This window comes from Gordionus sp. m RMFG-2023, chromosome 5 (genome assembly GCF_954871325.1).
Source record: "Gordionus sp. m RMFG-2023 chromosome 5, tfGorSpeb1-WG-v2, whole genome shotgun sequence".
Classification (NCBI taxonomy): Eukaryota; Metazoa; Nematomorpha; class Gordioida; order Chordodea; family Parachordodidae; genus Gordionus; species Gordionus sp. m RMFG-2023.
In genome coordinates this window covers 3,175,428-3,191,880 of record NC_088779.1, presented here as the reverse complement: position 1 = coordinate 3,191,880, position 16,453 = coordinate 3,175,428, and the positions used below count along the sequence as shown (strand labels likewise).

The 16,453-nt window shown below is 31.1% G+C and overlaps 1 protein-coding gene across 1 annotated transcript; it reads left to right on the top strand.

The window, feature by feature from the left end:
• The first annotated feature begins 2,050 nt into the window (after positions 1–2,050).
• On the top strand, positions 2,051–15,543 carry LOC135929813 (uncharacterized). Its single transcript, XM_065466535.1, has 6 exons — positions 2,051–2,082; positions 2,978–3,071; positions 4,839–4,890; positions 10,382–10,484; positions 10,547–10,736; positions 15,441–15,543. Exons 2-6 carry the CDS (start codon positions 2,992–2,994, stop codon positions 15,541–15,543), a joined length of 528 nt encoding a protein of 175 aa, XP_065322607.1. The 5' UTR covers positions 2,051–2,082; positions 2,978–2,991.
• The last annotated feature ends 910 nt before the right edge of the window (positions 15,544–16,453 follow it).

The following is a 16,453-nucleotide window of genomic DNA, read 5'->3' as shown; positions in this document are numbered from 1 at the left end:
ATATATTATTTTCTCTGTTTTTTAAAATTTATTTTAAAAAAAACAAATATGAATATATTAAAAATTATGTATTATAATCTGCTGATAAGGAAAAAAAAAATATTTAAAAAAAAGGGTAAAAATCATCCCTAGAGAAGAAGTGAATGCTTAGAAAAATTGAAGAGGCTTCTCAAGGGAAAATCATTCATTGGGGTCCGCCGAGATTTTTCTCATTCTTTTATCCCTATGATTTTAATGATAAATTCACTGCAGAAAATGCCTAGGATATTGGTTTGGTATGAACGCAGTGTTGGTGAGGCCAGCGTATTTGTATTTTTTTTTAAGGATGATTTCTGCCTTTTCGATGGCAGAATTATGGAGAGGTTTTTATATTTAATTTTTTTTTAATACATCCTTATTTGTATTATTTTTTTAAAATATACTTTTTTAATTTCAATTTTTAAAAAAAAATGGTTAACTCAATATTTTAACCAGAAAAATATTCCCCTAAGTCTCGAGATTTGGCGAATAGATCCTTTGTTCCTTCTACAATCAAAAATCTTTAGGCTTGTGTAATAGTCTTCTGGATGAAATATTGAGTTAGCCGAACAGATCCTTTGTTCCTTCTACTAGCAAAAATCTTCAGGCTTGTGTAATAGTATTCTGGATGAAATATTGAGTTAGCCGAACAGATCCTTTGTTCCTTTTACAATCAAAAATCTTCAGGCTTGTGTAATAGTCTTCTGGATAAAATATTGAGTTAACCGAACAGATCCTTTGTTCCTTCTACAAGCAAAAATCTTCAGGCTTGTGTAATAGTCTTCTGGATGAAATATTGAGTTAGCCGAACAGATCCTTTGTTCCTTCTACAATCAAAAATCTTCAGGCTTGTGTAATAGTCTTCTGGATGATATTGAGTTAGCCGAACAGATCCTTTGTTCCTTCTACAATCAAAAATCTTCAGGCTTGTGTAAAAGTCTTCTGGGTGAAATATTGAGTTAGCCCTTTTTAAAAAATCGGCTCAAAACGAGCCGTTTGACAATACTACAATGGTGTATATATATGTACAAATGCACGGTAAATTCACTTTTCCTTCCATTTTACAACTTTTTGAGGGTTAATTTATTCAATTAATATTTTTATCAAAATATATAACTTCAACTTTCGAAGGAAAACCACCTTTAACCAAATTTTAAGCGTTATAAAATTGTCATCCTCGCAATTTGATAAATAGCTCATCTTACGGAATGTTCAATTGAATGAGTTTTTTTTTAAAAATAAAATATAATTGGACCTACTATAAAAAAAATGATTAGAAAATAAAATTGGCCCTACATTGCCCAATGTCCCCACATTCAATATATCCAACTACTCCCAACCTCAATATGTTTTCCTTAATCGCAAAGATACTATTATTGCCTGGAGGTTCCTTGCTATTTGCTCGACTCAATTGCTTAAAAACCATTAAATTAGTGATCAGATCCGGGTTTCCATCGAAAACTTTTGTAGGAAACAATTTTAGTTTTCTGATTCTTTACCAAACTTTTCTATCTAATCAAAGACATCTGGACTCTCGTCTCAAAGTCTCAATTATATTAAAAATTTATTGATTCTAGCCCTTATCTTGACCCTTTTCTCTTAAAATCTGGTATATCCAATTTGGCTAATTATTATGACCATCATTTAAATGAAGATGAGTTGTTTATATACATTTTGGTTCTCTTCTCTCATATTATTATCATTTCTGTTCATAGCACCAATTGGCTTCGGATTTCATGTAATTAGTAATAAAGTTTACCTTAATAAGATTGCTAGCAACAATTAATTAGAAAATATAATGTGAAACATTATTTTTTTTTTTTACTAAAGAACATGATTATCTTTGAAAATGTTAATTAATTCTTTCTTTGATGGGTTAATTAATTTCTAAACTTTAATATTGAAAATAAATAATTATTTATATTTTTTAAAAATAAGTGCAAGCAAAAACAGATATTGTAACCTTCAGTAAACCACAGAACCCAAACAACGTGCTAATTCTCGCCAAAGATAAAGGTGTTGTTATAGAAAATGAGGATTCAAAAATTCCCACTAAAAAATCAGGTTCTAAAAAGAATAATTTTAAATTAATTTATATTATATAAAATGTTGTGGCCTATATTTAAAAAAAAAAGGTTAAGTTAAATTTAACACGTGTAACGTGAATATTTTTTTGAGCCGATAAAAAATCTTTATTTTTATATCCAATAAAAAAAATCTTTATTTATGTTGAATCCAATCAAAACTAATAAATAAAAATTTCGGATCGAATTAGAATCTTTGGAAAAAAAAGTTGTCGAATATCATTGGTCGGAGATAAATCTTGTAATTTGCTCTCGGATTAAGTGAGAGGGAACCGCTCACTGAGAAGAGAACCATCCAAAATATTTAAATCGGATGCAAGTTATTTCTGTGCACGCGAGAGGCCTGCGCCTATTTTAAACGCTCACGGAAGGCCATTGCTACGATTAAAATGCTTAGATTAATGGGGGGGGGGGGGGGTTAAGTAGTATAAATTTTAAAAAAAAATTAACAAAAATTATGATAAATTATAAAAACATATTTTTTTTTCCGGTGATCAAAAAAAATGTATTCTACTAGCTTTTCGAGAGTTTAATAACTTGGCAAAAAATAAAAAAAAAGAAGTATTTAATGATATCAATACCGAACGATTCTCTTATTATTGACACATTTCTGACACCTGTCTGTGATTGGTAAGTAACTTGATTGAAGGTTCATTATATCTTAGTTTAACTGAATAAAACTTTTAATATAATTTTCGAATGTTTTTTTGTTGTTGAAATTATGCATTATTTATTGTCAACAAAGATTATTAGGCAAAAATTCAGTAATATAATGATTTTTTTTTTGTCTTTTTTTCCCTTCTTCTCATTACTCATTATATAAAATTATTTTAATAACTTTTTAAATGACATTGAAATATTTTTTTTCCCAGAAGTTGGTGCAAAACATATGGGAATTGGATGGCGATTCCATGGAAATTGCATGGGATTTGAAATTCCTTTCCAAGCGAAGAAATGTACAGAAATCAGGTATATTTATGATCCTTGTTTTAAATTCAAGATTAAAAAATAATTGCAATTATATATCTTATATTTATAATGAACACTGTTTTCCACGTAGCATTTAAGAGAAAAGTATTTATTCACCAAAATAGGATCATTTGGAATATTTGTATGGAGAAGCTAAAGCATTTATCAGTCTATTTATTAAAAGTATTATATTATATTATGGCATTTGACCAAGCAGGAGTGAACTTGAACCCGGGTTGAGGAATATTTGTTTGGTTGGGCATTTTGAAACCACATACCAATCAGAAACCGATATAAGGACAACTCATTAAACTCGGGGTAGTATGGACCTGGGGCAGGTTTGGACCCCTCTTAGGAATTCGGTTTCGATTAAGTTCCTTTTATAAAAAAAATTTCCACTAAATGGAATTTAAAATTTTTGAACCCGGGTTCTGGTTCACATTCCTTTGACCGACTACTATTTTTCCCTATTTTTTTAAAAATTAATATAGTGGGCCATAAAAGAGTATTCTAGTTATATAATTTGGCTAAATCATCGTAAAACCCTTATACAACTCTAACGTTTAAATAATTATTTTTCAAATCCGTTCATTGAAATTTCCCGAAGATCGGCTGTTAGAATCATTCAAGCATATCAGATTATATAAGTATTCACAGAATCGATTTTTTTTTAGAAATAAGTAGTTATCGTGAAACTTAGCATGAATATTTAGAATTAATAATAAAAAAACTAACGAGTATAAAAAATTATCAAAGTTAGAATCAAACTTAACTAAGAGACTATTGTACATTTGTGTTCTTGAATGTGTAGAAGTTGATTATCATTTGATTCCCGTTTCAACCTTCCCTAAAGCTTCTAACTTATATTATACTGACAACCTCGAAATCAATACTTCCAAAATATATATAAACTTGAATTAGTTGTTATAAATCTTTATCCAACATATATGATAATTTCATAAACCCCATAATTCCAAATATTCATTCATTTGCCGTTCTTTAAGAACTACATGATATGCTATGACTCCTTGCATAATCCCAGACTTTTTAGCAAGGAAGCCGACAAATTTCCATTTACAAAAAGAAAAACTCCTTCAACAAAAAAATAGCGAAATTACTCGAAGTTCTCAATTGTTGGTTTTTAAGAGCAAAATAAATAAATAATATAACAAGGGACAGTTAAATAAGTGTTGTTAAACGTCCCGATTAGGTCTATTTTTGAAAATGACCCGATGATTTAAGATTTAAGTCAAAATAATATTAAGTTAGTCTCGTAGATTTGACATGTAGAGGGATACAACCCTTTCTGACACCTATGAGCAAGATCTCCAGGGGTTATATAAAAAATCTCAGCTAAAATCTTAATAGGTCCGTTTTAACCGACCCAAATCTAGCTATTTTAACAATACTAATTAAAACAAAAAATAAACACAAGAATGGCATTCTCATAAATGAAGAATAAGAAATAAATAAATTTGAGATCAATAATAGCCACACTCCTTCCTAATCCAGCTAGAAATTCTGGGTTTGATAAGTGAATTTGCTCATCACAAGTAGACACGATTTTTTCGACTCCACGCATAGGTGTTGGTTAATTTTTTCGACTAGCGCTTGGGTCTGGATCAATTTTTGGGACTCTAACCCTGACACGCAAGTTGTTGTCAAATGGATCCTTTTGAAATTTTTTTTAGCATAACACTAGAATAATTTTTACTTAATAATAACATTATACAATTTAACAATAAAACACAAAAATTAATATTTTAGTCCCAACTCGGGGGTTTGTAGCGGTGAGAGTGATATATTTGTCCCATGTAAAGTAAGTGAAATAAATTATGTTTTGTTTGATTTTTTTTTTAAAAATGTAATCGAAAATGTGTAAAATCCGAAATCCGCAGCACTCTAGGCCCGGTTTATTATAAAAAAATTTCAACCCGGTTTCAATATTTTCAGACCCGGATCGGATTTATTTTGATAAAATTTTTATGAAAATTCACTTTCTTTTCAAATCCTTTTCTTTATTCTAAAAATGATAGATTTATTTTTCATATTAATAATACCTTAAGAAATCAGAGATAAAAGAATAAAAAATTATTTTATTTTATTTTCATTTTCATTCTAATTTTAATATATAAATAAATTCATCTTTTATTGGTTTTCAATTATTTTTTTTAATAAAACAAATATATTACCATTTATGTAAAACAAATATTATAAAATTAATATAAAGTTTCAAACATTATAAATAAATAAAATGATAAATTGATAATTAAAAAATAGTGCATATGTTAGCGGGAAGGGAATGTGTTTTTTTTTCAACAACGTGTTATTTTTTTTAAACTAAGAATTTGATTTTACCATAAATGTATCCCAAAATGTTTCGAATACCTATTCTATGAATTTCTTACAATTTTGCCAACGAACCTTTGAATTTAATTACAATTTTATAATAATAATACCTTTATTTTTCATCATCCAAAACAAACAAAGAAATCAATTTTTTATAAAAAAAAATATATTATTATAATATATAATAATACTATAAAAAAAAAGAACGGAGATGGAGTGGCGCTGGGAAACAAAAATGAAAAAGGGACGTGAGTGTTGTTTAGGATAGCTCTTTGGCTAGAAGACTACCATTGAAACTGATATAATTAGCTTTGAGGATCGCTATGGATAGTCGTTGACGAAGAAAAAAACCCTCTCGAGGTTCTTCTGAGAGTTTGCTTCCAACCACGCCATCAACATCCTTGACCAGAAGGAACAACTAAAAACTGGGGTCAATACAGGAATAGTCCCATACCAAAAGTTGGCCTCTCCTCCATGGGATTTGAGAGATCCCGTCAGGACGTTTACCGTCAGATCTAAAAAGACCCTGTGGTTCTAAAGTGGAAGGAATTTGGGCGGATTTCAGAGCATGTTGGATGATTGTATTACATTGCTTGTGTCTGATGAATCGTCCATTACAGGAGCGACAATGTAAACTATGTCTACCCTTCGAGTCAACTGGCGAGTTGCATCCTGAGCAGATGTGAGGGTGAGTGATTGAACAATTTAGACGAATGCCGATGGCGTGGGTAAATTCATTGTTGGATAGTTGAAGCTGAAGATTGGTAGATGGGATGGCCTCAAGAAACTCATGTCCCGTACCATTGAGCAGGGAAGAGAATAGGGTGCGGTCAGTAGATTGCATGCTAGATAAGAGAGTTTCAACGCAGCGAGCAACCACAGGTGCATCCCAGTCTTTCTGTCTATGGGTTGTGGGGGGATGAGAATCAGCATTGATCCTTGTTTTCCAAATATCCATAGCCACGATTAAGGAAAGGTCTTCTTTAGAATTATGGGCGGTGGTTATTGGCTTTGTCAAGAGACTACTCGATATGAAAGTAGTTATTGCTAAGTCATGTGGAGATCTGATGCCGAGACCACCAAATTTGGTTGGAAGAGTTGCTTGGGCCCAAGCGGTTTCGTTGAATCTGATATTTACTATTTTTTCGGTTAAGTCCTTTATTCCTTTTTCGTAAGTTTGGAGAGGAATAGGATATTTAAAAATTGGTGTTGACCGAAGTGCGTAAAGAATCCTTGGTATAAAAAAGAAATTTTTTAGCAAAAAAAAGGACTTGTGTGATGGAAGAAGTGTAAAGATGTCCTCCAGTTTAAGGAGTATGTCAAGTGTGGAATGAAGAAAGGTGCTTATTGCCTCGTGTCTTCCTACAGGCGATCCTAGATGTGTTAATTCAACGCTTGATGTGAATTTGAAATCGTGAGTGTTGGGAGCATTAGAATTTAAATGTGAGAATTCAGATTTGCTCTGGTTAAGCTAAAGTCCAATGGCTGTGCCAATTTCTTTAATTATGTTGACTGCTTTGGTAATTTCACTACAGGGACCACTCAAGATTCCATCATCAATATACCAAGCGTGGAGCGATAGAGTACATGAAGAGTTTATTGATTTTATCATGTCATTGATTCCAAGACTAAAGAGAAGGGATCCGAGAGGGTCACCCTGTTGGATACCCTCGACAGAAAGTATCTTTTCTTTGTTGAATTGTAAGATTGTTGGTGATTGATAGCAAGAGAAAAGAAATTTGGTGTAAGCGGGGAAATGGAAGCAAGTTGAATGTAGGAACGTGTTGCGCGAAAGAGTGTTGTAGGCGTTAGAGAAGTCAATTTTTACTAGGGATTCGTTTTTTGGGTTATTTTCAAGATGAATTCTTGTTAAGTGCACAGCAGCTTCACACCCACCAGGTATCCCTACACCAAGTTGGTAGGGGCTTAGAATGTGTGCGGCATCGTGTTTGATCATAGAAGCGATTAATTTAGCGACCAATCTACGGTATGTTGAACCAATGGCGATGGGCCGAATGTCCTTGTTTGGTTTTTGGAGTGCGATGAGTCTGGCACCGAAGAGTAAGGGGGTAATAAAGCTGGGTACGTCTCCATTTAGGATTTTGTTGACTAAGTTTGTGATTTTAGTGAGAATTGAAACCTGTGTACAGATCACAGGAGAGGTAATGTCCTGTAAAAAAATTGGTCTAATCCCATCTAGACCATGAGCCGAATCCCGATGAAAAGATAGGATTGCTTTCCTTACTTCTTCCTGTGTGAAGTCTGCTGCACAATGGGAGTAGGGTTGGGGCAATATTGGCATAAATGTTGTTGTGGGATGCTTTGATCGAAGCTTAATTAAGGTATCTAAATTGGATTCCGCCAGAGTGTCATTGGTTGAAATGAGTTTGAGGGCCCCTTTGATATTAAGACTGTCAATTTTCTTCGAAATCAATGAGGCTTTTTGTTGAAGTGGGGTTATTTTTGTTTTTGTTTTTGGGATGTCTGGAGATACGGGACTCATGAAGATGAGTGTTGATGTTTAAACAGGTATCTTTTATTTGTTGAGTTAAGGATTTTTGGAGTGATATGTCAGGTATTTTAAAAGTATTGTACCCGAAGTTTAGAAATTTTAACCATTCTTCTTCTTTGTTGAAATTTTGCAAAAGAGAAGATATGCAGTTGCTGAGAGATTTAGCTACTTGTATTCTCGTTATGATACTTGGTTTTGTGGAGTTAAGAAAAATATCTGAGAATGAGGCACCAATTTCTTGGTTTAGGGGGGGGGATCTATGAGAGGGAGGGGAAGCGAGTAAGTGATCTGAGAAAGAGGCGTGTGTTTTGAATGCGGACACCTGTTAGAGATTGGTCCATGAACAAAATATTCTCCATCATTTGTTAAATGTATTGGTTTCAGGCAGGATGGGCAGATTTTGCCTTCATGGGGGATGACCATAGGTATAAAAAAAATGCAGCCAATAATAAAGCAAAAGCGCCTGTGAGAGGTCAGTTGATTGATGAGCAAAAATAGCGAAGGAATGATGAATATGTATGTCAGAAAAATCGAGCAACGAGCGAGAAAGATGCTCAATATGAGAGGTTTCAAATAAAAAAAAGGATTAATTATTAATTTTTTTTAAAAAAAGTTAATTTTTATCAAGAAACAAGCAATAGTTTTTCCATATATATTTTTTTTGTACAAATGATAAATGACTCAAAGGTTAATGACAAAATTGTCTACAATTCATAGGATAGGTATTCTAAACTCACGCTGGAATAAAAACGTTAAACTTGGAAAAATAACAAATTGCAAAACACATCGAAGCTAACAGATATAAATAATATTTCGAGAATATAATATTACTAGTAGTATTGTTAAAAGGCTCGTTTTGAGCCGATTTTTAAAACAGCTAACTAGATATTTTAGCCAGCAAAATATTGCCTAAGATTTCGCTTATGGATGTCCAAACCTTTGTTCCTTCTACAAACAAAATCTTCAGGCTTGCGTAATTATTATTCTAGATGAAATATTGAGTTAGCCGTTTTTAAAAATCGGCTCAAAACGAGCCGTTTAACAACAATAATTACCATAGTTGTTAAAAGATACTTTTTAAATAGATATAGATACAAATACATCGTCTAAAATATTATCTAGATACAGATATTTTAATAAAAAATCTATCTAGATACAGATACCACATTTTTATATCTAGATACAAGTATCTAGATCCTTTAACAACTCTGCTAATTACTAGTTGATAGCCCGTCAAGAATGATTAGCCCGTCAAGAATGATGAGAATAATACTTTTTTTATAAATATATTTAATGAGGTATGATTAGGTATTTATATTAATTTAAATGATGAGTCATTCTATAATTTTCCAATTTTTTTTTTTAGAAGTGAAAGTTATTAGTCAGTCATTCCATCCATCATCGAATAAAGTAGAAAATTATTCTTGACAGGGTTACCACATAGTATTCTCACCAAATACGCAAATAAATATGAATATCGGTATTTATTGGCTATATTTTGTTAATCTTTTTCGATACGAAATTTTAATACGAAGGTTAATTTAAGAATTTATTTAAAAAAAAACAGTTATAAGAGTTAATTACTTTATCAAAATATAGTTTCTTTATAGAAAGAATTGTATTACAAAATTTAACATACAAGGAGAGGGGGGGGGCGAGTTAGCGTTGTTAGATGGCTAGTTTTGAGGCGATTTTTAAAAAAGGCTAACTCAATATTTCCATCCAGAAAAATATTACGCAAGTCTGAAGGATTTGCTCATAGAAGGAACAAAGGTTCAGACAAATATTATCAAATTCTCGAGCCCTAAGTATAATTTTTCTGGCTAAAATATTGAGTTAGCCGTTTCGAAAAATCGGCTCAAAACGAGCCTTTTAACAACACTAGGGCTGAGTAGGAAAGAACATTTACCTATGGAACGTTAAGTCTGGGAATCGAATCTCCTGTATAAAAAAAATATTTTCTTAAAATTTAACATGATATAGGTTATATAGTCTCCCTCGATTTATTTCACGTTAAGATGATAGGAAAGTTGATAGGAAAAATAAGATCAGTTATATCGATAAAAATAAAATTTAGGTCTGGCCCGTGGGTCATACCCGGACTAGGCTTAGGGCCGGGACCGCTTGCAATAAATCATAAAATACGAAATAATCGCGAAAAAGTTTTACGAATGTTGTTAAGATAACTCAATATTTTAGCCAAGAAATATTACGCAAGCTTAAGATTTCAGCAATAGATGTCCAAACCTCTCTGCCATCTGTGAGTAAAAATCTACAGGCTTGTAATAGTATTTTCTTGGCTAAAATATTGTGTTTAGCCATTTTTAAGAATGGAACCGCTTAACAAGCAAATATTTACGATACTATATTTTATTTTTTTCTTTCTTTGCTTTTTTTTTTTGAATAACCCTGTTCTTTATACCAATAATGGTTTTTATAAAATATTTAGAAAAAAAAATCAAAGGTAACATCAAAAGAAGCTAATGATAGAGAATGCACTGCCATTCTAGGGAAAATTGAACAACGGAAAAGGACTTACAGATACATTTTAAGTTTAAAAAAAATATATATATATATATACTTTTAAATTATTATTTTTTTTTTTTTTGTATAGATGCAGATTCCTGCAAACTTCAATGCAGAATAAGATGTATATTTTATGGATTAAATCAATTTTGGGAGTGCAAAAACAGAACGATCGAACATAAATATGATGAATACATGGAGAACAAATTCGTGGTAAATGGTACTCAGTTGACCAATAATACCATATGCATAAATAACAAACTGCACATATTATCCAAGTAATAAATTAGTTGAATAGGAATTTTTCCGTTTTTTTTTTTGAATATTGAAAAGTCACATATTTTAACTATAAATTAGCCCGGAATGGTCAGCCATATTTTTTTATTCTGACCCTAGGAACATTTTGCACTTAGTATCTTACTAGCCCAAAATTCTGGTAACTAGTCCTGGTCCATAATTATTTTTGATGAATTAAACATCGTAGATCAGTCATGCCAGAAATAAATATTTTTTTTAAAAAGTTCGAGGTTCGGGCAGAAAAACTTTCTGAGCAAGACTTAATATTCACAAATTTTTCAGTCCTTTTAAAACCGGACATATGTCGCTCATTAATTTTTTCTAGCGGGGAGACCCTCTACTAAAAACATTATTTGGCCAACTATTCGCGTATTTTCTAGTCCTTTTAACCCGACACATGATGGGTTCTAGGGTTTCGGACTGGGTACTACCCTAAAAAATTACCAATTAATTAACTAATTAAGGCTAAGGCAACGTAAAAGAAAAATACGAATCTTATCTTGAGGCATAATTTATGTTTAATATTATTTTATAGTATTTATTAAATAATTATATGTATTTTTTTTTAAAATGATTAAATTATCTATTTTTTTCCTTTTCAAAATTAAAAAAACAAAAATAAAATTAAAAAAAAACAAATGATGATAAAATGGAATTAACAAAATATATATAAAATTTTTTTTTAAAACAAAACAAATATCTAGAAAACTATATAAAGATAGGAAGTGCTATAAAATGAGAAGGAGAAAGAAGTATAAGATGTCTAGGTTAGCTCTTTGAAATTTAAAGCTAATGTAGTTAGCTTCTAAGGATTGCTATATGGCACCCCCTTGTAGGAGGAAAAATCCTTCTCGAGGTTCTTCTGTAAGTTGGCTCATTTATGAACCCATTTTTCATCTGTCTCAAATTTAAACATAATAATTTAATATGGATGGATTTCATGATTGCGGAATTAGGGATAGATCAATCCCCAATATTATATTCAGAATGTATAGATTTAAATAAATAAATCAAATATTATAAACGCTTATATTATTATAAAATTTTATTAATAAATTTAATTAGAGATGGAACAAGATTTACACCCATAAATATATTAGAAAAAGAGGAAACAACAAGGAACAACGAAATAGCTCTTTAAATAAATAAAATATTGGGATTTTTGGGTTATATTAATCTTCTTGCCAATTTTAAACATTAAAATCCTTATTTTTATTCCTTCTATTTTGTAACTTTTTGGGGTTATTTTTACACAATTTGATTTGGAAAAAAAAACGATTTGAAATAATATAGTCAATAAAAATATAATTTTAGCTTTGAGATAAATAAAACAACTTTTTAAACAAATGTATAGATTCATATTTAAAGAAAAAGTTATTCAATTGGACAAATTAAAACATGGTAAAAAAATTTTTAAACTAATGCTTCTAATCTTAAGCAAACAACTATATAAGCGATGCGCAAATCCTAATATGACCTAAGAGATTATTATTTATTATAAATATTCTTTTAATATATTTTATATAATACATTAAAATTATAAAGTAAATATAAATATCCATAAATTTTACAATTAAAAAATAAAAATAAAATTATTAGAATAAGTGCATACATATGTGGGTTGTGCGCAGTTGGATCTGCATGATCTGAGATATTGCCTGCCTGAAATAAAAGTTTTACTTGAGATTACCGGAGATAGAAGAGGAGTTTACCCCAGAGATTCTTTTAGGAAAGGGGATGCATCTTTCCCAAAATTACTTAGTTTAGAGGTGACAAAATGTAGTATTATGACATTTTCTAGGAAATAACATTAAGACCTTTCGAAGTTTCGACGGCCATGATTGAAGAGATGTATTAATTGGATTTACTAGCAAATCTATACAAGTATAGTCTCGAACTAGTGATTGTTCTCTGATGAGTGTTTTTCTTTCTTAGCATTTGCTATCTACGATATTGAATCCTAACAGTTTCATGGATGGAAAAGGGCCTTATGATGTAGATATTTATTATACGATTGCACGAATATCTGCCTTTCAAGTATCTACAATGCAATAGATCGAGTCCTTTACAATTGACCTGAATGTTACATAGACTGTAAATGTGTGGGGAAGCTATACTAGTATTGACTGAGACCACCTGAGATTCGAGATTCTTCTGGGATAGATATGTGCCCAGATTCTGATAAGAAATAACGTCTGGCCCTTCATAAACATTATGATTATGGAATAGTTAAAATAATAATTCCTTGGATTGTAGGTTTGATAAAAATAATACATGCGCAGTAGTGTCACAGTCTTTTTGATTCGTTGTTATCTGGCGGAGTGTCTGGGAAAGTGTTAAGATAATCGCTTGTCAAGGTTTATGGAGATTCAGATAATTTAAAGTAATTATTCGATTTATTAATTCTTTTAATGAGAACCGTGAGGATATAAAAGTGCCAGTTACAGGGAAATAGGTGATTGAATGTTGTTGCCGCCTGCTGAAATGAAGAGATACTGGCCATCTATGATAAAGAACAAAATTTAACGTATTAGATGATCGCGGCATGCAAGATTTAAAAATGTATAGTAATTTTGATAAGAAAAAAGATGTTATTTTAAATAAAAAATATCGTAAAATTGCGCAAATTAATTTTTTTTTTTAAATTATATATTTTTTTTTAAATTAAATGATAAAATTGCCCAAGTATTCAAAAATATTCACTATAAAATTTAAAGTACAAACAATTTTAGACTGCATTTTGATTGATAACTGCGCAAATAATATTTAAAATATATATGTACAAATCAGTTAAATAAAAACTGCTCGAGTAATTTGTTAACATGAACTAATTTGCTAATATATTTTTACCTCAATCATAATATATGCTACATATCAAATTTTATATTATTAGTCATCTTGATCTTCTAAACTTTTAAAATATTTAAATTTTTTTTAAATTTTTTTTATACATTAAAAGACTTTGTAAATTTTTAAGGATAATTTATTAGAATTGAGACCGGAAGCTACTTTGGAAGAGGGGGTTAGTGTTGTCAATGCCTCGTTTTGAGCTGATTTTTCTAAACGCTCAAGATTTTGCTTTTAGATAGCACAAAGGTTTGAATACTTATTAAACAAAATATCGAGGCTTATAGGCAATATTTTTCTTGACTTAAATATTAAGCTAGTTTTTAAAAAATCGGCACAGTTTAACACCAAAGGGTAGTCTAGTAGTTTATCAATATTTTTTTTAACAGTTTCATTAACAGAGTTGTTAAAAGATACTTTTTAAATGGATCTAGATACAGATACATCGTCTAAAATAATATCTAGATACAGATATTTTAATCAAAAATCTATCTAGATACAGATACCACATTTTAATATGTATCTAGATCCTTTAACAACTCTGTTCATTAATCATACCCATAATTGAAGAGCATTTTGGAAAATTTGTGATCGTATAATACTAGTATGGAAACAATTCATACTACCGATATTCCTATAAAAACCAAAACAGAACTTTTTAGCAAAAGAATTGCTATTTTTTATAACTGGACATTTGTCTAAAAAAAAATTAACTTATTATAATAATCACTCTAGTAGCGCTTTAAATAAGATTAAAAAAATCTGTTTTCATTTATAGGAAAAAAAACACTCTCGTAAAAAAAAAATTATTACTATATTTTATTATAAAAACTTCCTCAATCAAATTCCAAATCTCATAAATTCTTTTCCCCATTTACGTTGGAATTCCTTTTTACCTATAAATGATTTACTAATATCATACTTAGTTCATGTATAATGTTTTTAAAGCTGCTATGAAGATCTAGCTTTTGTGACAAATTTAATGCATACATTTCTAGTTTATTTATTGCCAAATTCTTAATTCTTGTTTTAAGTTCAATAGTTCTCACAAATAACATAGTGGACTATTTGCTAACGCTTCATCATCGTGAAAAATGAAATACAATATCTTTATATAAACGTTATTTTGAAAAAGCGAAAATTATATTTCTAATTATTTTCAATCAACTCGTGTCTATATAAAGGCAGATATAAAAATTATTTGCCTTTCTTACCTCCTGAAATTTAATAAAAGAAGCTTAAATATATTTTTTCTTCTTTTTAGCTTTCACCTTTTTCTGGTGGTAAGCTCCTTCAATATCTTTCTCCACTTTAATACTAATTCTATCTCTTTTTATCTAATTCTGATATCCCCCACCGGAGTTTCTTATCGATTCCATTTGGATCTTCATCTAAGTATCAAAATTGAGAGATATCCCATCGGAGCCTCACACCAAAGTAACAATATCGGCAGATATCCCACCAGAGTATTCTCATCGCTTCCATTGAGTTCCCTATCATCTTTGAAGGGTCCACGAGGTCAGCTGGCCATCTTTCATTATTGGTTTATTGGACAAGTATCCTAGCACCTGGCTGTCCAAGCTTATCAGTGACCGGGATGGCATTTATCAGCTCAGAAACTCATCCTATCTAATGTCTTTACAAATCAGTCATCGAAAAAAAAACTGATTTACCTTTCTTACCAAAATTGAATCTGGGACCTTCTGTTTCCAAGCATACAACATAAACCCACCAGGCCACCCCGGCCATAAAAGAAGCTTAAAAATATTAAACCATAATTCGACGCAAAATAATTGTTAAAAGATCTTAAATTCGTTAGACTCCACTATCTAAACTAGGTCCATGCGGGAAGCTACGGCCAAAGCTATGAAAGTTGACATGGAAGCTATCAAAGCAAACAAAATAGAGAAACAGAAACCAACGATGAGTCACAAATCTTAACTCTAAAATGGAAACTACATTGTCTAGACGCAACAAATAATGGAGAAGCTAGCTACGGATAAAGACACTGAAGCTATCATCCAACACGAGCCAGCCCCGCAATTTTAGTGGTCATAGCCAAAAGGACAATAGAAAAACCCTTCCACATACTATCAATCAGACTTCGGATTCCAGAGAATTTTTTTTGGCCGATAAAGAGCTGAAAACTCTTAATGTCACGACGGAAACAAACAAGTCAATGTTTTTTAAAATTGCTAAGCACTTTATGAAGGCTATATGCCTAGCGGAAAGATCGCCTGGATATCAATTAAAAGGAAGAAGTGTATGAGTTTCCCTCGAAGATTGCAGTGGAAGAGCTTAAGAACGACTTATCATACAAATTCGTGAGAGATATCGCATCGAAAAACAGATCTACGCGAAATCTGTAGCATGGGGTTGGGAACAAGCAAAATGGGAGCCTAAATCCTTAATCTACAAGTTCGTTGTAGGTCCATTGCCCGTGCTGATGTAAATGATCTTTCACCGTAACCCAGACTAAATACGGGCATATAGCTTAGTATTCAGAGATACCATAGCCTTTCTGGACAAGGCTGAGCATGAGAATTGGTAGTGAATGACACCAAATCGGTGATAATTCCTGTAGAAAAGATCACATATTTAGGAGAAAACAAGTCGGTTCCGTTTTTGTCAGCAGATTCTTTACAAGCATTCATTGCAAACAATGGGCGTTGAGAAGAACATCACACTGGAAGTACTAGGCATACTAAACCACTATACCACGATAACCGGTGGTATTCGCTCCATACTATTACAATACTCAACCTCGAAGACTAAAAATTAACGAGAAAATTAAACAACACCCATCAAACTATCACCATATTAAAATTTTATATTGTTCTATCTACGAATC

Excerpts from the sequence above, each read along its gene's own strand:
- LOC135929813 (XM_065466535.1), top strand. The coding sequence starts at position 2,992 with ATGGGAATTGGATGGCGATTCCATGGAAATTGCATGGGATTTGAAATT. Across the intron at positions 4,891-10,381 it reads ATATATTTGTCCCATGTAAA|AAAAAAAAATCAAAGGTAAC; the intron begins GTAAGTGAAATA and ends TAAAATATTTAG. Across the intron at positions 10,737-15,440 it reads AAACTGCACATATTATCCAA|GTCCATGCGGGAAGCTACGG; the intron begins GTAATAAATTAG and ends TATCTAAACTAG.